At 35.8% G+C, this 21,484-nt stretch overlaps 2 protein-coding genes across 2 annotated transcripts in view; one reads left to right on the forward strand and one right to left on the reverse strand.

Annotated features, from left to right (window-relative positions):
• The window catches only part of ETHR, a 315,230-nt gene that overhangs the window by 281,986 nt on the left and 11,760 nt on the right, over window positions 1-21,484 (forward strand). The gene's annotated exons all lie outside the window — the stretch shown is intronic.
• On the reverse strand, window positions 830-7,783 carry LOC135706862 (uncharacterized). The gene is made up of 6 exons (XM_065228534.1): window positions 6,963-7,783; window positions 6,483-6,903; window positions 2,094-2,254; window positions 1,661-1,838; window positions 1,459-1,586; window positions 830-1,403 (listed from the first exon to the last, which is right to left on the reverse strand). The coding sequence occupies exons 1-6, from the start codon at window positions 7,197-7,199 to the stop codon at window positions 1,071-1,073; spliced, it is 1,458 nt and encodes a 485-aa protein (XP_065084606.1). The 5' UTR covers window positions 7,200-7,783; the 3' UTR covers window positions 830-1,070.

A 21,484-nucleotide genomic window follows, 5' to 3' on the forward strand; every position in this document is an offset into this window, starting at 1 on the left:
TTTTAAAAATGAAGACAATTTTGTAAAAACGGAACACATAATTGTCATTGAAGACAACATGTACGCAATCGTGAAAAATCTTACTATAAAGCAACACAATGCAAATATGCAGTGTTATTTTGTTAATGTTGAAGAAGACAATCCGTCTATTATGATAAACTTAAAAAATATGAATAACTTTCCACAGACATTACATAAGCTTAACAATGGTGAATTGGCCCTAATTGACCCTAAATTTTTATGGTAATTAATATTGTTGTTGTGTACTTTGTTTTTTTTTAATATATTTTGTATCGAAAGGGTTGAAAAACAAAAAAAAAATCTTAAAATGTGTCTGACAATTATTACTTCAAATATGAATACATGAGTTAAATAATTGGAAAAATAAACTGACAAGAAAAAAAATAATATTTGTTTTGGTTTTTTTTTTTTGAACAGCGATACTCACTCACTTTTCTCAATGATGGTTGGACCGATTCAAGTACAACTTCTTTCAATTTGTTTATGTCTTTTTCTGATAAACCTCAGATATCTGTCTTCGCAGATGTGGCCAAAAAAGTGAAATTTTTAATTAAAATATTAATTTTCGTTTATTTCTCGGCGATGGCTGAACCGATTCAACTGCTGATTTAATTTTGTTTGCACCTATTTCCAATAGAACCTTGTTGAATTTCATACCGATCAGACGTTTGTCGGTGAAACTTGTAAAATATTAAAATATAATTATGTTAAAAAAATATGGTTTAAAGATTTTTTTATTCGAGATTTGGGTGACAATAACATATTTTCACACTTGTTTAATATGAATCGCAATTCATGAAGCTTCCATTCGATTATAAAAATAATTATTTCCTGGTCAAACTTGCGGAATTTTCTTCGAGTAACGTTAGGGTGGCCATCTTGCCCCACTTTCTCCTATTTATTTAATAGTCACGTAATTCTATCGCATTTTTTTTAATCCTCTCATATCATCTGCATGTTTTGCTTTCCATACAAGAACTAAAAAGTACAAAAAAGTGAACAAAGGATATAAACATTGTCAGAGTGAAATCTTGGAAAGGCTTGCTTATTCAAAGTCGTTTGAAATCTGTCAACAGTGTAATAGCATTTACATCTTCGCGTTCTCCCTGGTAAGTAATATTATAAAAAAAGTGTTGGATGAAATGCATCACATCTTCACATTCTTTGGCGTATTCAATGTGGAATACTGTGTGCAGTTTAAAATGCAGGTCAACTGCCGCAATCATTGATCTACATTTCAAAATAAGATTATCTAATATTACGAAAAATGCTCTTGGGCGCGACATAATTCCAACCACAATTATAAAAGGCTGAACCGTCATTTTCATCTTCTCGGCTATTCGGCGTCGCTGCTCCACTGTTTCTTCAATCAAGGCTTCAGTCTGAAATTAAGTTATTTAAAGTGAAACACATTTAATCAAATAATTTTTCAATTACCTCTAACAGCGATATGAAGGCGGCTCGGCAGGCAGCAATCGAAACCTTTTGGCGTTTCTTTTGTTGAGTGGCAAACTGTTGGCGTAGAATCAACGGCAAAGCATACATGGCCAAGAATACAGATTGATCTTAAAATAAAGTTAAAATATGTTATTTTAAAAATGTACATTTCACAACAAATTTCCATGTTGAAACTTTATACCATTTATTCGAACATTTTCAACAAATGTTGCAACAATAGTTTCTGCCAATAGTTTATCTTCGTCGACAAAATTTTTGTAGCCTTCGAAAATGCTTCTGAATTTTTGAATGAATGTCGGAATTTTCAGGGTCATGCAATCGTGTGACTCCTTATGAACGATTCGAAAGTCAAAGTTGATCTAGAGGAAACAAACGGATTAAAATAACATAAGTTAATTGGGGGAAATGCAGGTAATGTCGGCCTTAGTGTCCCTAATTTGGGCCCATACATAAATTCAGCAATTGACTAAATTTTCAATAGCAACCAAAAATATCCATTAGTACCGTTCCAATGATGCGTTCATCTAGATACAATTGATAAATAGCAGATTTTTAGCGATGGGCCCAATCTTAGATCCATAGACCAACATTAGAGCCATTTTGTATAGCATTACCAATTCCTGCACGTTTTCAAAATGGGCTATCACGTCCCAATCATTAAACGAAATGGTCCCTTTTAAAGCTTCGTTTCTTCTGATTGCAAAACTTGCTTTCCAGCTTTCTGTGATAGCATTACTATCGGAATAACCTAGCGTCTTCAATTTTGATTTTGCACCTGGAAATAGACGAATTATGTAAATCTGTTATACTTAAAATTTCAATAAATTGAAAACATTTATATCGCATACAAGATATTCGAACCTAAGCATTGGATCCTTATACATTAATTTACATATCGAGGTAGTATGATGCATGCAAACCGACGCGGAAAACGAAAGAATCGATTCAAGAGAAGAATAATTTTGGTATAATAAACAACATAAAACTACTATACTGAACGTATTTCTTTTCTTGTAGCACAGTATGAAATTAATTGCACCACTGAACATAACAGATGGTTTTTATCAGTTTTTTATCGCCTCATTTTACAAATGTTATATACCGTACACAGCAAAAAAAAATGTAATATTGATCAACGTAATTCAAGCTGATGTATGAAATAATGATGTAATAGCAAAAAGCAGATACAATATTACATCAATGCATGTAATTTTGTTCGCAAAATCGATGTACATCGTACAATGTGATATTACACAACCGATGGATTGACCTGGTTGCAGCAGTTTCGATGTAATATTCAACAACTTTTTTTGCTGTGTAAGTGAGGGTGACATTGGGCTAAAAAACCCATTTATTTTTCTTAGTTGGAGATGCTTTGTAAAAAACGAAAATTTGGTTAAAATACCTTAAAATATGTAAATGTACACTAGATACTAGACTGTAGATATTAGGAGTACACTTATCATACTTAACTTTACAGCACTATTTAAATAAAACAACTGATTCTTCATATTATCCACACTCTACTCCAGGAGTCCAAGAAACATATTCTAGACATCAATTTATGTATATTCAAGATATTTGCATCAATCTACATTTTTAAATTGTGGCCCAATGTCATCCCATCCTACGGTACTGATTAAGTATGATGCATTTGATCACACACTCATTTTATAAACATAAAACAAGTAATTCGATAAATCCAAGCAAGATCATGAAATGAGATTCCAAAATTGAATGCTTATTGTTAAAGTTTAATTTAACCAAAGACATACATGGCCAGAATCTAAGAGACACAGCAGCGCTGAACTTGAGCAAAGGTGTTGGCAATGCATGAGTAGCCACGCAGATTCGCGAATCGTTTCGGATCGACGTTTTTAGAAATACTTGTAATTTTGTACGCGACTTACTTCTGAAAAGGGTTTATGTAAAAATGATACGCATCAATTAAAAAATAGATCGTGTCTTGGCCGAAGTTGTGGGTAAGTATTGTGCCTTTCAAGAAAAAAAATATGCACTGAGAAAAAACATTTTATGCAATAAAGAAAAATAAATTGAAAATCAAAAAAAAAAAAATACTCAAATTTATCATTTTTTTTTAATTATACTTTTTTTAGAATATATAGCGTATGACCTACTGACAATGTATTTTAGTTATACAAGTCATGAACAAAAAAGTAATGTCAATTTATTGACGAGCGTTTTAGTACAATAATTGTACGTTACTACGTTGTTTTTTTCTTTTAATTCTATTATTATCCCGCATAGAAAATAATCATAAGAAGTGCGTAACAACGTATTCGGGTTATCATCCCAACAGTATTTGGTATTGCATAACAATTCATGGTATCGTTCATATATGGCGCTCGTTTATTAGGGATATCATCACTTTCACTTTCACTATCACTTTAAAAAAAATCTATAACACATGCGTATTTCGTTTACTAATTGCAAACTTTTTCAGTGTCTAGTCACATACTAGACTGTGACTGTGACTCAAACTGTGACTGACTGTGAATTAAAATTTATGTTCGCTAACAGTATTGAAAATATATTAAACAACAAGCTTATCTTAACTTAAATGAAACTTTGTATTATAGCAGCACAGACAAACAGACATAACACTCGCAATACGTTCATCGAACAAGCATTTATCGGTCAATTTCAAAGTATCTTAGTTGGTAGTACCACCACCTGTGGCGCGCATAGTCAATTCCCTTGCGTTTGACGTTTTCACACTACCGCCATCTGTTCAGCGTACTACCCACCACAGTGTACTCAACAGATGGCGGATATGTTTTAGCGACGATGTTTTACAGTGAGAAATATTCAATGTGTTATGTCTGTTTGTCTGTGATAGCAGTGTTCTACAAACTATTTCTTTTTTCTTCACAGTCAGACTCAGACTGTTTACTGTTAGTGACTGATAGCATATATATTCCTATGCAGCTGTTTAAGTATTAATTTCTGTTCCTTAAACAAAAATTATCATCAAGCGGTTAGGCATGAAAGTATAATCAGTATACATACTTAGGTACCAAACATTAAGTGGTTTGACTTTCAACGATTGTTTTCGCGAAACTCATGTGTTTGATTTATGGACTGTAAACTTTAAGCTTTAGCTAGCTTTTATACTGCTAACTTTAAGGATATTTACTGGATTCTTCGTTAAAATATTATTAAGACTGGAAATACACGAATAATTGACTAATAGGGTGAAAATTTCCCATAAACGATAATTAAATTTTAACCTACGAATATCTCGAAAATAACAACACTAGACAGTTTAAGCATTATCAGCTTTTATGTTGTAAATTTAATGTTTTTTTTTTAAATATTTACATTATTTCAATGATAACTATTTAACTATTACAACTTTCAGTAGTATTTTGGAAAATGTGTAAAATAATTCATAACTTTTTTGTTTATGAACTGTCCAACTAAAACACATTGTCAGTAATTTAACCATGTTATCTTTACTGAAAAAAAAATAAAAAATATTTATTTTGAAGTAAACCATTGCAATAATATTTTTGTTTGTATTTTTTTCCGTGCTTAGCACCTAAAGACGCAAGTGAGGCAGCCTCCACACCTGGACCCTACCTATCAATCCATCAACTCATGAACCGGTGACCAAAGGCTTTACTTCCCTTCCGAAGGAAGGCTTTATTTATTTTTTGTTGATTCTCAATTTTTTTCTTTATAAAACAAATATTTTCCAGCGCATATGTTTTCTTGAAAGGCACAATACTTACCCACAACTTCGCCTAAATATATGTATTTTTGAATTAATGCGTATCATTTTACATAACCCTTTTTCAGTAGTTTGTTGCGTACAAAACTAATGAACCATTTTTTTTTCTTTTTTCCTCTGTTCGGGACCAAACACCACTGCGACCAGTAATTTGATCTATTGTAGTATATCACGTGTCCTTAGTTTAGTGTATATCGTATTACTCCATCACTATTGAGAAATGATGAAGTATTCGATTTTTTGTATTTATCGCAAGGATCCGACTCTAACTGAAAGGTCCCGCTATTTATACCCTTCGGATTGTTGGAACACCCTCTTTTGTCGGTCAAAATTGGATTCCTTAGCAACAAAATTAAGGAATGACACTGATAATGACAATGCATCAGAACCCTAATCTTAACCACTTCAAACTAGGGAACAACGAATAGAAAATTACGAATCACATAACCGAAGACTAACTAACTCATTTTTTTCCTTGTTTCATGATCATCCTCGGTGGACAAAACCGAGTCTTGTCACTATCAACAAGGCATAAAAAGTAACAATCACTAAGATATGTTCCTTGGATTACTGAAAAATCCTGTTCCCCTAGTTTGAAGTAGTCAGGACTAGGAATCGGTGATAGATCTTACATCCCGTAACGTACCACGAAAAGGTGATCTACCCACTTTACGAAGAATGAACCAAATACGTGAAAAGTTTCAAGTTTCGACTTGATCGTTAAAGGTTTTTTTTCTTCCTTTGGTTTGTTTTTTTCCGTCGATCTTGTTTTCCGTGCTGAGCACCAATGCTACCGACGTGCCAGGAAGGCAGCTCCCACACCTGGACCCTACCTATCGATTCATCAACTCATGAACCGGGGGCCAACGGCTTTACTTCCCATCCGAAGGAAGGCGTGATCAGAGATGTTATGCCTCAGAAAATCCCGGTGGCGCCGACTGGGATTGAAACCAGGCCTGCTGGGGTGAGAGGTAATCACGCTTAACACTACACCACCGGCGCCGTTGAATCGTTTAACATCGTTAAACATTAAAAAAAAAAAAAAAAATCGTCATTTGAAATGGAATCGCTCGCATAGAAATACGAGCTTAAATGCAATTTTTTTTATGATGTTGGAGTCCGTGTTATCAAATTCCTTCGAAGCATTTACCATTCACTTGTTCGATCTAGTTACCTTCATTTCATTATGACTGTATCGTAAAGCTTAACAGCCTATAACTAAAAACTAATAAACATGCAAAAAACATACCTTCAGATGCTGCTTTGTCAGATGATGTCATGGTCTGCCATGTGGAAACATCTTTGGGAGTTTCTGACTGACCAACATCCGGATCAAAACTGGAGCCAGATGTTCGCTTGAATCGTTTGTCGATTTGTTGCACATATCTATACCGGTTGTACAACAAACCTCCTGCACTTCGCTTCTGTAACGCTGGTATGTACCACGTTCGAGGGTCCTCATCTGGTAGCTCGTTTACTATTGTTTGAACCATCTCCATAAAGTGGTTATGGGTTATATGTCCCTTAGTAAGTTGATAAAAGTGCTCGATCATAGCCTTTTTAATCATATTCCGTGATTCTGGAGGATATATCTTTTTTTCATTTTCCACTTTATACATGTGGAGAAACAGGCGACCCGCCTCATATTTGGAACATATTTCCAGCAGCGTCTTGAAACGATAATAAAAACAAGGTTATACGATAATATTAATAAGAAGAAGGAGCTTACTTCTCGACAAACAATTGGTGGTTCCAAATCGACTTGAACAGCTCGTGATACGTTGTCGGTAGCTGCTTTCAGAAAGTCGATTCTATCTCTTAATTTTGGCAATAGTTGTTGGAGCTCCTCAGGATGATCTCTCAGAAATTGGAAATCGGACAATTTTAATTCTTCACGAACGAATATTTCGGTTAGCCTTTCTAACCCGTGATTCTTCAGAAATAATACTGTATTGTTATCCGCCATGCTGTTGGTTTTTGAACTTTAAATCAAAAGCTAAACCGACCACCGGTCCGAAGTTCAAAACTCTACTCGATACGAAGTGTTGGCTACGAAATATTTTATTTATAAAATTTTAGAATGACGCATACGATTTTCTCAAATTTCAATTCAGAAGATAAAAAATGAGCGCTTCTTATTCGCTTTTAGCTGATCCATATTCCGAAGCATGGAAAGAGCAGCGGAGAAAGCACGTGTCTGATAATCACAACGTTCGTTGCTCGAGTCGGGAACCTAGGGGCACGAAATAACCTTTAACTCCAACGTAGAGGGCACCACGCGAGTTCGAGGGGAAACGTCAGTTTCCATCGGTAATTGTATTATTTAACGATTTTCCACACATCTGAACTGATTAACACCTAACGTATTCCCACAAAATCCGGAAGATCATAACCACTAAGGCACTATTTGAATTTTGCATTTTTCTCTTCAACAATATTCCTGAACACTAGCAGAATCCTTGCAAAAATGATACAGAATTAAATTTTTCAACTATAGATCAAGTTTTCGAGCATCTCAGATGAATCAATTTATCAGGAAAAGTGAAAAAGTGTTCCGTTTCCAATGTCTCAAAGCAAACATTTCTTCTCACAACACTCTTTTTGTTGTTCTTTTTTTTTTTTAATTCTTTATTTAAGAGATTTTTAGCCTTAGGCTAGTTCATCTCTATTTTTGATGTTCTTATATTCACTACCAGAGGTTGAATCGATCGATTAGTTTCTATTAAAAAAGCGTATTGTAAGCAAATCTTACATCTCCTGGTTAGGTGTAAACTTTTCAAAAGACTGATATGGCTGTCCGACGTGTCCATATGAGTTCTCACCATAAAAATTTGAAGATGATCTCGCAAGATTCGGCAACTTTAATAACAAAAAAGTCCAAAAAACTTAAAAATAGAATTTTATTTAAAAAAAATCCTAACGAGCTGCAGCATTAAATTTTAGGGATTATTATCTATCCAATAGTAACTATCCCTAATAAAAATTACCATAACCGAATGACAACCCAAATAATTGAACTATTTCACAAATGGTTTGGATGATTCCAGGAACACGTCGTTAAGCAAAATAACCATAACAATTTTATTAGGGATTCAATACAAGGAACTAATTTTCTTAGAAAAAAAATTGTATTGATCATTATGTTTAAGGTTTGTTACTTTTTGGTAGATTTAAAAAAAAAAGAAGTTCTAAATTATGTCAATGTTAAAACACTTTCCAAAATTTATAAACATGCTTCAACCCCGGGGGCAACAATCAAGAATGTTGTCGTAGCTCACATCAATGTGATGAATATAAGAGGTAGGCTGACAGCACCAGACTACTCCTTCTAGCATTCAGCACTGCGATGCAAGTGTGAAAGAGCAAGCTGTTTTGTTCTGCCATACCTCCGTCAGTTTGCACAAAATTGTCAGAGTGCCCAAAAATATCAAAATCATGTGAGCTATGGTGCATCTATATGTGGTTGACAGAAATAGAGTGCCTCTGGTTTAACCGGTTTAACCTTTGCCAATAGACTTATCTGAAGTTTGTGAAATACACAAGTATTAGTGTAGAACGTTGGGTAAATTAAAAGTATTAGTGCAAGAAAACCTTTGAATTTACCCCGAGTTCTGCACTAATACTTGTCCAATTCACAAACGTCAGAGAAGTCTATTAACTTCTCGCCGCAAGATCTCACTAATACAACCTTGCTAGTGAAGCCGTGTAAAATCGATTTGTTTGTTATTTTCAACCACGAAATCAGCTGTCAAAGTGTTCGACTTGACAGCGGTTGTTTTTTTTTTTATTTTCAACCTGAAAAATACATGTATTAGTGAAACTGCTCCCTAATACTAACGGTGGTAGAGAACTCCTAGACTATAGACTATATGTGCAGCATGTACACTCAAAGAGAAATTAAATTAAAAAAGCTTAAAAAGCATGCAGATTCCCGCTTCGCTTATTGAGTCCGAGCCATGATTATTTCGGCAGTAGTCATACATTATTAAATTCGAAATAATTTTTCCAGTATAAAATTTGATTCTTTTTTAATATTATTTTCAAAAATCAACAAGATTAAAATTCAATAAAAAACAATTAAAATAGAATCAAAAATGATTAAAATTTATTCAAAAAGGATAATTTGCAATCTAATCAAGCATGAATAAACCATGATTATTATTTAGAAAGAATGTATTAATTTTTAATCATTCGATATGATTAAACTGAGTTTAATGTCATATTGGTTAAATTTTTAGCAAAATGGGAATATTTTAATTTATCAGTGTAAAGTAAGCATATCAAGCTCAAGATTGCATTAGGTCCTAAGTCACATTGACAGATTCTCTTCGTCGACTTTCTCTTTGCATCCACACGGCCATGTAAAGATATTTCCAGGTATTTTCAGTAGACAGAGCGATAGAAGAAGCTTGTATCTAGCATCTAATACGACAAACACAACAAGAAACGGTTCTGTGCTCAAATTATCAACGAAAGAGAAAGTCAATGAAGAGAATCGATCACTGTTACTTAACACCTAATGCAATGTTCAGCTTGATATACAAAAAATATACGTAGGAAGCCTACATTTTTTATATATTTCTAATTTTGTTCTAGTTACTCCTCTGTACGTTGGAGCTTTTATGGTTTGCATTTATTTTTATTTATTCTTTTGTTATAACAATACACTGAAGCCTTTTTTTACACGGTTTTTTTTATTTTTGGTGCAAATACAGAAATTTTTAAAATATGTCTATATGGACCATATCATGCTTTAATTACAAATGGCATCAAAATCCGATTTTTTAAAAACATTTAAGCAGGCGAAAAATCAAAATCTCGTAGGTTTTTTTTTACACGGTTTTTTTTTTACACGGGCCGTATCCCCCGTGTAAAAAATGACCTGAGTGTACCTAAAATGCATTCCATACTCAAAAATTCAACGAAATTGGTCAATTGTTTTCCATCGATCTTGCTACCGACACCATGGAGGCAGCTCCCATACCTGGACCCTACCTATCGACGCATCACTCATGACCCGGGGACCAACGGCTTTTCCCTTCCGAAGGAAGGCGTGATCAGAGATGTTATGCCTCAGAATATCCCGGCGGTGCCGACTGGGATTGAGCCCAGGCCAGCTGGGGTGAGAGGTAATCACGCTTACCACTACACCACCGGCACCGCTGTTAATTCTAGCTTTGAGTAAAATGTTATGAAACTTGTTGAAACATTGTGTAATTTTAATGAACCTTGATAAAAAATAACTTTACCAATTAGAGCTTTGCATTGATGTTAATTTATTGGACCCTGAATCTATTTTAATGGGTGTAAGAGTAGCATAATGTTTTCCATGTTCAGATGAAGTTACGATAAACAGATTATTTACTTAAGTATAATAAACGGTTAATATTTTTTAACCATGTGTTCTTCAATACTTTGTACTTTGTAGAAAAGATTTAAAAACGTATTTGTGATTCATTCATGGCGTATGTAGTTTTGTCCGAAAATCGCTAGGAAATCATGGGAAAAAAGCTGTTTCTTTAACTGCTATTTACTTATCATTTTTTATATTGCCGCTTGCACCCCTTTCGTTCTTATCCTCTCAATCTATGTAGGTAGTAAACAGCGCTATTTCGATTGACTGGCAAATTTTTGTCTTATACAAACAACACACAAAAATATATTATGTTTTCATTCCCTTCATTCTCACCCCTCAATTAGATTCACAAAAAATGGTTCTTTGAAATTAGGAAAGAGACAACTTTTTTTTAAATATGTAGTATCTTTATCATGTTACTAATCTGATAAATAAAATTTTCGATTTAAGGTTAAACTTTATTAAAATCCAAGTAGAAAGTGGTGTTTGAGTACTACATAGCACTAAAACTCCAGAAGATACGCAATTGCAACTCGATCTGAAGATTCTGGTGTTAAAAACCTAGTTAAAAATTAAATTTGGAATTCACTTTGGGAGTATTGAATTGCTTCATACAAATTTGGAATTACTTTGGAAAAACTGGATCAACTTGAAAAGTTCTTATAAACTTCCACAAGTAATAAATATAATTTCGGTAAAATATAGAATCCGAGATAGAATCACTTCGGAAAGTTTTAGAATCGCCTTGGAAAGTGCTAAGTCAATTCGTGGAGGCGAACCAGCCCAAGGCTGAAAGCCTCCTTAATAAAGTTAAATAATAATAATAATAAGTCAATTTATAAAAGTTCGAAATAACTTCAGGAAGTACTGAATACCTTCAGAAAAATATACAAGCAGCCATGCATTAATTAGTCATGTATTAGTCATTATGATATTTATTTGTTATCGATAAGCTTTCCCGAGCAGGAACGAATATCTCGATACCTTAAATTGGTATGTATGAGTCTGATATAAGAGGTAAAATGCCAAAAAATAATACCAAAAATATGTTCCCACAATACCATTCCAATACAAATTATAATAATGCAATACCAAAACAATACACAGATATTCTTTTGGTATCAAAATATCAATTTTTGGTATTTACAAAGTATTTTTTTATGTAATTTTTTGGTATTTCTCTTTGGTAATTTACCTCTTATATCATGTTGGTCAAAACCAAATGTTGGTATCTGATCAGAATTAGGTATTCATTAGTTATTTTCTCCTGCTCGGGAACAGGTGAACATGTAAGCTGGTACGTAATAACCAGAAAGGAGAAGTAGACGATCAGACTACGGAAATCGAACGAGTTTATTCTGAAACCCAGATAGGTCTGTATTTCAGACAATTTATAACATTTTCATGAAAACTGATTACAATGTGTCGAACGGCATAAATTCACGTTGCAGTGAAGGGAATCCAACTTAATCTACTTTCAGTACTAAAAAAAAGAATGTCTAACTTTGATATCAAACAAGAAAATATGTTTAGTGCCGCTTTGACGAAAGCATTGAACTCGTCAAAAAAGAATGAAGTAGTGCTATCATTATTATTCCATGACACAAAATGTCCAAAACTAACTATAAAAGGCACGTTCTACACATAAATATAAATACGAAATAAGTCACGGAGTCATTCAGACGCCGCATTTCATAAATTAACGTTCTTTTGTTTGTGGTAGCATCAATAAGATCATAAATGTTACATATCAAGACCAACAATTGAAATGGCCTTAACTCCATTTTGTAAACAAACCTTGTAAGGCCATTTTCTCGCGAACCGAAACCTTCATTCGCAAACCTTAACCACAATCGGGTAGAGGAGAATTGTCCCTGCCTGTGAATTATGTTGGTTTGCTTTTGCAGACTTCGTTTCGCGAGAAAATGGCCTTACAAGGTTTGTTTACAAAATGGAATTAATGCCATTTCAATTGTTGGTGTTGATATAGTGCATTGTTAACCAACTTTTTTAACTCTAAATCTTCTTCTCCGATCGCAAAACGTGCTTCACTTACTTTATAAGCCAGTGCCGTTAGAGCACTTGAGTAGAAAAATAAACTGTTACATATTTTTATCGCAAAACAATACCTGGGTCAGAGCAGTACGGCAATACGTGACACAATTCCAACGTTTTCTCGGCAACCAGCTCAAAACCTAAGAGGAAGAGGTGACAATTGGCTTCTTCCTCTTTTATTGCTATCTCTATCTATCTCTATCTTATGCACATGAAATCGGTCAAACAGGAGCTGGTTTACGTTTGACAGAAAAGTGGTTCATTTTCACCCCCGTATTGTCACCTCTTCTCTTAGCTCAAAACGTAACTTGGCGTAAATCCTCCTGACATTCAAATTTGGCTTCCCGCGATGAATCCGTAAAAAATTGTCACACTCACGCATTGTACAACGCGACACTTCGACAAGCTGTGAGGAACGATCAATGCAGAGAGAATCGAAGTTTATAAGAAGACAAGACCAACAATTGAAATGGCCTTAACTCCATTTTGTAAACAATTTTTTTAAGGCCATTCATCTTGCATTCATTGTAATGAATTTTTGTTTTGCGTGTAGATAATGATCTTAGAAGAAGGTAGGTAGACAGTTCCGTTAGAGTACGGCAGTATGAAAATTGAATAGAAGTTGAAAATGAGCGAAGGGCCATTAATGCGACAGTACAAAGTCAAACGCACACCTTTTGCCTAACCCGTACGATGTACGCGGAGATTTGAAGTATGTCTTCAAATCTACAGGCAAATAGTTGGGTAAAGAAGAATTGCATTGTAACACACCATCGACAGGAAATCCTTTCGGCAACGTGGGGCTTTAGGTAGTGATGAAACGTCGCTAGAACTATTCCACAGCCGCAGACAGTAATGAGCAAAGGCGGGCCTGATGAAGCACTCCTCGTATTTCCTGATCAAATTCGAGCTAAATTGAGTACTTTATCTAACTGCTCCTATACTATCACCTTATTTTGGGTCCTATCTCATTGCTCAATTCGGGGTAATGAGAAAGCGGACTCGCTAGCTAAGGTAGGCATAGCGAAAGGCGATATTTTTGATCGACAAATCGCCTTTGCGGAATTTTTTTCAATTACCCGTCAGCTCGTCCTCACCAACTGGCAACAAAAATGGAATGAGAGTGATCTGAAAAGATGGTTACATTATATTCTCCCACAGGTATCGAACAAGTCATGGTTCAAAGGATTGTCCAATCACTACTCGTTAGACTCGCATTTCTTCAGAATCGAGCTCGGAGGCAGCAATTTGTGCGCTTGTGGTAGTGGCTATCACGATATCGACCACGTGCTTTGGTCATGTACCCTCCATTGTGTTGCTAGATCCGAGTTATCCGCATCCCTCAGGGCTTGAGGAAAACAAGCATTTTGGCGAGCCGAGATCCCGATTATTTTAATTTAATTTATGTGTTTTTAAAACGGATCGATCTGAGAATTTCTTAGTTAGTGTCATCTTTTGTTCTCTCAAGTTGTCAGGTCTCCATCGGTGTACCCCCATGTTTGTCTATTTCTCCAGTATGTCGCTTAATTCTAGATCAAGAGCACATTGCTCGAAAAAACCTTGTGTTCTCAATCCCTACCCTGCCACCCGTTTGTTACATTTGTTACCCCTAACCTCGAGTTAGCCGCGAGTAATCGGCCCTCGCTTTACTAACGTTAGTTTTAAGTAATTTTGTGACCCAAAAAATGAATATCAGCTCCACAAAGCTACGTCAAATGAGCCTAGAAAAATAAACGCATTGAAAAAAAAACAACCTCTATAAGGATTGTTTGGAGATTTCAACGGAGAATTCCAAGATACTCTAATGCTAATTATGCCGTTTTGTAAAGAAAATCCAGAAAGAATTTCAATTCATATGCGAAATAATACTCAATACCGTTTCAAATTTCAAGAGAATTTCACGGCAGTATGTTCAGGGAACACTGGGATGAAATTTCGAAGAAATCGAGAGAAAATTTAACGATCCCTTGCGAGAGATTCCAAGTATACAGAGAGAATCATTGAGATTTTGTTGAGAATTGTTTTTTCATATAAGTAAGTACTACAGTGGACTCAAGATTATTATAAAAGAATTTTGAAATGAGATCTATGAAAATTATGGAACAGTTTTATAGCAATTATACAAAGTAGTAGTGCACCCTCATACTGTGCGCGTCTTCTTGCCTTCGTGATACTTAATTTTACCAGATCCTTGGGATTTCTCCAGAAGTCAATTCGCCACTATGATAAATCTAATGAGATTCCCAAATCAACTCCTAAGCTCCTTGAACCAGAAACAATACCAAAACTACTCGAGTTGAGAGTGAGCATAAGCTCCTGTAGCACATCACATCAAGCGTAGAAAGAAGAAGCTTGTTGAATTAACGCTTCCTCATTGTTTCAAAACACCCGAGAAAGCAACTTCAAACCAATAATGTTTTTGAACATATTTATGCTTCCTTATTCCATCACCTGTCTAGAGTGAAAGCATCCGAAAAGGGGGGAACTGAATTTTTCATAGCACATTTTCCGTTTGGTTTTTCGCATCTTGACTTTTGCCCCCCATTCCTCGGTAACCATGTCCAGTCCATCCTTTTTCCATTCCATTTTACGTTCAAAAAAGATTAGGCGAAAGGAATGTGTTAGTTGTTTTCTTTTCCGTGGTCCAAAAAAGGATGGAAAACTAAATTGAATTCCAACATGTGAACAGGTGCTTTCATTATTAAAATTGCTCTCCACTTAGCATTAAAGAAATGCTCTGGCGATCGGATTTGTCCCGCAGCTGTCGGCCACAAAAGAAATTCGACAGTGAGCATGCATAAGGGCCTATACGCGATGATCGATTCTCTTCATCGATTTTCTCTTTGCATTGCTACAGCTAAACGAAACAATTTTCTAGAATTTGTTCAATGCAGAGTAGTAACAGGTTGTATTGGCTATCAAAAGCAACAGCAAACGCACCGAGAAACGTTAAATCTAGCGAGTTATTAACAAAAGAGAAAATCGACGAAGAGAATCGATCATCGCGTATAGGCCCTTATGCATGCTCACTGTCGAATTGTTGTTACAATTTCTTGCCTTTTTGCCGCGCTGCTGCATTCACTTTGGACGGGTACGATGGGGTTTGATAGTGGCTTAGACGAACTACCAGCAGCTATCGCCAACAATGTCCCGGGCAGAAAGCTGCAATGGTTCGGTGACCAGCGGCGTGAGTTTAACTTTGGTAAAATGGAGCTGTCTAAGGGCCCAGCTGGTTCCATCCGGCGGCACGTTCTAGATACCAGCAGCACTCGTTTTTCTGGCATTCAGATAATCGAAGATAAATAAGCATCAACTCGTGTTCGAGAGGAAGAAGATTATCTCATCTTTTCAATACTTTTTTTCCTAAATGGATTTCCGCTCGTTTCCGCTTCCCTTTCTGATGCCTATTTGGCTCGGACCAGGACTTCAAAGACGAACCTACCTATATAGAACAACAAGCTTGCCGGAGAACTTTTTCGTACTTTACGCTTTTTCTACCCTCAACGACTACCGTATGGGTGTTGATTTTCAATTTGCTAGCCAATTTAATTATCGCTTGCTTTAATTCCGGAGTGATTTGAGATTCGGGCGTAATTGCTTTTGTAAACAAACACGTCAATCGCCGATTTCTCGTCAATAAAAGCTCGTAAACTAACTATACCAAATGATAGAGGAATCATTCCTCTACCTCATAGTGTTGTTAGTTTTCGAAATTGAGATTTTATTCGCGAGAAATCGACGATTGACGTGTTTGTTTACGAATGCAATAACGCCCAAATCTCAAATCACTCCAGAATTATGATAAGTGGCTCGTTTTCTGTTCAATTCTTCGAATCAGCCCCATGGCGGCGGTGGAGTTTCTTCTTTTATTTCCCAGAACAAGAAATGGGATAAATTACTCTCACTCGTTTCGCCACATTCGAACAAGACAGACACATCACTCTGGGCTGGTCGGCGAATGTAACTCTTGATTCTCCGCTTCCGCAACGGGGACACATTTCGGATAGAGGCTAAACTGACGGAAAAAAAACTTGGCAGATGGAAGTTCTTTCTCGATCTTGAGATATACGGAGCCAGGGTAGACTTTTCTCAAGATGCCCATAAAATACTACCGACCAGCCATCGCCGAGTCAGAACAAACTTCCTCGTTCCCAAATGTTCGATTCACTTTTCGTTAAAGTTGCCGTGCTTACTTACCCGTAAAGTTAACTTTTTTTTCATCACCGTGGACCGTAAGACCGTTTCTTTACAACCTTTGGACAGGAAAAAAGCACCTTTACTTTTTTTCCAAGGTAATACACTTTGCTATACTATATTTGCAACTAAAGACCACAAACACTACTTTTCTGTGCGCGCTCGTTAGGACGGAAAAAGTTTCAACTGCTATGGCAAGTTTGGCTCGGAAGAAACGAGAAACCAAACCATCGAACAGTTTCACAGTAATACGATAGAAACTTGCAAATGCTTGTAACTAATACGTGGAGTTGGCGTACGGTTCTCACACATACCAACATATGCATTTCGTGTAGAGTTTGTATTTATGTAAATATACGAAAGTTACCACTGTACGTTGATAACTTGAACATATGTATTCGTGCATAAATGTGGTTGGAGAGAATTGAGATTAATGTGTACATCGTTTTCAACTACACGGCAAGATAGAGCTGGAATTAGGGCGTAACAGCTTTTGTAAACAATGACTTCTTTCGATGATGTCTTGAAATACAAGGCTCACCCACGCAAATCAACATCACCATTAGGTAGGCTAAGATTTCCCCTACTCAACGGTAATGTTGGTTTGCGTGGGCGTGCCTTGAATTCCTAGAAATCATCGAGATAATTCATTGTTTACAAAAGCTGTTATGCCCTAATTCCAGCTCTATCTTGCCGTGTAGTTTAAAAACGATGTACACATTAATCTCAAGAATAAAAATCAAGGCAAATGCTTCATGTATAGGTGAAAGCAAAACAGATCGTGAAATAAAAAAAGATTAAAAATCATTACATCGTCTGCAAGCTCAGCTTCTAACCTTCACAGTGTAATTCATATACAGAGAATGTGAGGAGATTGATCTTGCATTCATTGTAATGAATTTTTGTTTTGCGTGAAGAAACTCCGAAGTTATTTCAGTTCGAGACTTTACTTCTATTGATATGAGTGAGGGGCGGGGTATATTATTAGCCCCCCCCCTCCCCTCTCCAACAACACATATGAGATAGAGCGGAAAGCCGAGCTACAACCAATCGTCCCAAAATTTTGCACAGTTGTTTGGAACTCCAAACGGAACCAAAAAAGGGTTGTTCTCGATTGGTGAGGTAAAGTTTGCGTTTTTCCATATAACGATGACCCACTCTAGTGAGCAGTTTAACCACAAACGAAGTGACAGACGGAGCGGCTCGAAAACTTTGGTGACTAACCTGCTATTGCATTTTTTCAGTGTACCACATGGCAACACCACTACTACTGGATTGTACCACATGGCAACACTACTACTAGATTGAACTAGCATTTTCACCAAATGTACTAGAATGTTTTGGTTCTATCTCTTTCACTCTACTCAAAACCGAAATGCCTAAAAAAAATTACAAAATGATACGCACTCTTTGCACACTGTCAAAGAATCATTGTACTTGCATTGTACACAAAATCAACTTTGTTCAAATCAAAACAAAAAAACTAACCCATCTGGTGGATAATGGCACAAGCTTCCAAGAAAATTCTATTACAGTGAACCACATTATTTAAATGGATTTCTTCGCCAGTTAGTCGTCTGTCACTTCGTTTGTGGCTTAACTAACACATTCGTTTTAGTAGTTGAAAATAAAAATAAAAACATACCGCTGTCAAGTCGAACACTTTGACAACTGATTTCGTGGTTGAAAATAATTGGCAAATCAAAGTTCGTACGCGTGGAGAATAGAAAAACTATTAAAGTGATGATGGTTTCAAAATTTTACACGGTGAGGTATACGAGTTCAATCTTAAAATGCTTTCTGGTTAATGCTACGTTAGTAGAAAACTTAAGGACTACTCAATAGATATATAATATAGAACAAATAATTTCTTTTCAGATTTGTAGGTGTATATATAGATTTCAGCTTTTCTACCACTGTAGCAGCAACCAGATTTAAATAAAATGCTCTATTTGCAAAATAAAAGCATTTTAAGATTGCACTCGTATACCTCTCCGTGGAAAATTTTGAAACCATCATCACTTTCATAGTTCTTCTATTCTCCACGAGTGCCAACTTTGATTTGCCAATAAACAAATCGATTCTACACGGCCACACTAGCTACCCGCATAAACAATAACCATAAGAAGCGCCTAACCACCAATTTCAGATATCATCCCAACTTTATGTAGTACGGTCGTACCATCTATGATATCGTTAGTGTATGGTACCTGTTTATTAGGGTAGGCGTATTAGTGAGATCTTGCGTCGAGAAGTCAATAGAGTTCTTCAGATGCACAAGAGTATGCGTGGAACCGCAGGAATTCTTTTTAGTAGTTGTGTTATCACGGGGTACCTTCTTGGTTCTTCTTAATGTTTTCTTCTTTTATATCGACGTTTGGCTTTAGTCATTGGCGTAACGAAGGAAATATCTTAGGGAGGCTAAATTTATTTTTCGAACTTCTCAATAGAGATTTTCCCGTCCGGTTGTATTGGTGCGCGATATATGAGAGCGTGTTAGATTTGATAGATCTAATTTTATACATTTTTTAGGTTGGCCAGAGGAAAATAATGAACATTTTTACACGGCGATGCACCCGCTTGTGTGTGTGTGTGTTGATCTTCACTAATCTCTGTAGAGATAAGTGACGTTTAACCCACGCACACTAGCGGGTCATTGCTGTGTAAAGTTGTTTATTATTTTCCTAGGGGCAAGACAGCGTTCAATCATGAGTAATGTTTGAGCTAATCCTGAGTAACTCAGAGTTACTCTCGTTGCTCAATAATGAATATCGTTGTCAACATGTCAATTTGTATCGCAATGTATGTCGCATTTGTATGTCAATTAGAGAAAACTGTTGATCGAATTATTTGTCTAGTCTGGTAGTCTGGTATCTGGTGTTGGTATCTAGGTAGTCTGGTGATACCTTGTTGCAATTTGCTATTGTTCTATTGTATTAACCAAAGTAAGCCATATTTAAGGAACAACCATGCTTCAACCATGGATTATTTCTACACATCACAGCCTGTCTCTTCAGTGGTAGTGTAACATAATTTCTAATACCATTTTTAAATTGAAATGCGAATATACTTCCAATAACGTATTGTAAAATACATATACATTCTTTCAAAGAACCAATTAGTTGTGAAACCAAATAAAAAATATCATTTATTTCCTCATGAAGTATAAAGTTTTCGACAATGTCGACATAATGAACACATTCGAAAGACGAAGTGATGTGTATATATGAGTCAGCTTATTGTCACAATTCGTTTCAAGGTCAAAATTCGTTCGCTGAGGTTGCACTGAAACTGTTTCGATAGGTGGTTATTTCATAGGGATGTGCAGGTGGTTCAATCGACTTCAGAGCCTTTACTACATGTACAGAGGAACAACAAAGTTGAACAGGTTTCTCTCCTTATTTACATATTTGTGTTGCTGTTCACGCAAATGAAAATAACATATTATTTCTTGATAAACTGGGAATAAGAATACGGGATTTGATCAGGATAAAACTTAACGACGGTATGCGTTATAACACTATCCTTCTGGTTACTAACGAATGTTCAAAGAAAAGGATGTCGATGTTTCAACATAGACAAACGTTTTGATCTTGCATCAGCATCTAAACATGAAAAAGTATTGTTTTACCTAGAGGCTATTATAAAGAAAAATACCTTACATGCAATTTAAAAAATCTGTTTAGAATGGCTGACGTTAGTGTGCTTGTAACAGTTTAAAAAAAGTTTTTGAGGCTACTTCGTTATTTTTTGAGTAAATACGAGTAACTCACAGTAACTCAATGTAAATATATTAGCTCATATTACTCTGAGCTAGTACAGCTGACTTGCCCCTAGTTATTTTCCTTTGGCTAACCTAAAAAATGAATGAAATTAAATTAGATCTGTCAAAATGAGTGACAGCGATTTGTTATGTATTTTCCTCGGATTTTCACTTACGCGCTCTCACATATTGTACTAATACAACCTGACGTGAAAATCTCTATTGACTTCACTAATACATCCCAGCTAGTGTAGCCGTGTATTATTTTCAACCAAGAAATCAGCTGTCAAAGTGACTTGACATCGGATTGTTTTTTTTAACCAGTAAAACGCATAAATTAGTGAAACTGCTCACTAATACCAACAATCAATACGAAACTAATGATTTTAAATTGGCTCACTACTTGACTAGTCTATTGGTCCCAAGCAAACGATTAACGTACCCCATTCTAGTCGAAATTCTAGTACTACGCAATGTTTGTTTTGATTCGCTATGAAAGTTTGACAGAAAAAAATGAGGGGCTATTGGTTTTTCTTATGTTTCGAGGGGTGAATCGATTAGCTTGGGACCAAAGAGAGTACCAGAGCTGAGCCAAAAAGTTGAGCACGTTATTTAAGGACCTTCTAGTCTTAGAGTTACCTCTATGCTAATACCATAGAGGTAACTATAAGACTAGAAGGTCCCGAAGAAACGATCTCAATTTTTTGGCTCAGCTGTTCGATCCCAAGCTAATCGATGCACCCCTCGAAACAAAGGAAAATCCACGAACCCCTCATTTTATCTGTCAAACTTTCATAGCTAATCAAAACAAACATAGTGTAGTACTAGAAAACTGACTGGAATGGGGTACGTTAATCGATTTGCGTGGGACCAATAGGCTAGT

This window comes from Ochlerotatus camptorhynchus, unplaced genomic scaffold (assembly GCF_037179485.1).
Source record: "Ochlerotatus camptorhynchus isolate MF236.1 unplaced genomic scaffold, CSIRO-AGI_Acam_v1.1 ptg000292l, whole genome shotgun sequence".
Taxonomy (NCBI): domain Eukaryota; kingdom Metazoa; phylum Arthropoda; class Insecta; order Diptera; family Culicidae; genus Ochlerotatus; species Ochlerotatus camptorhynchus.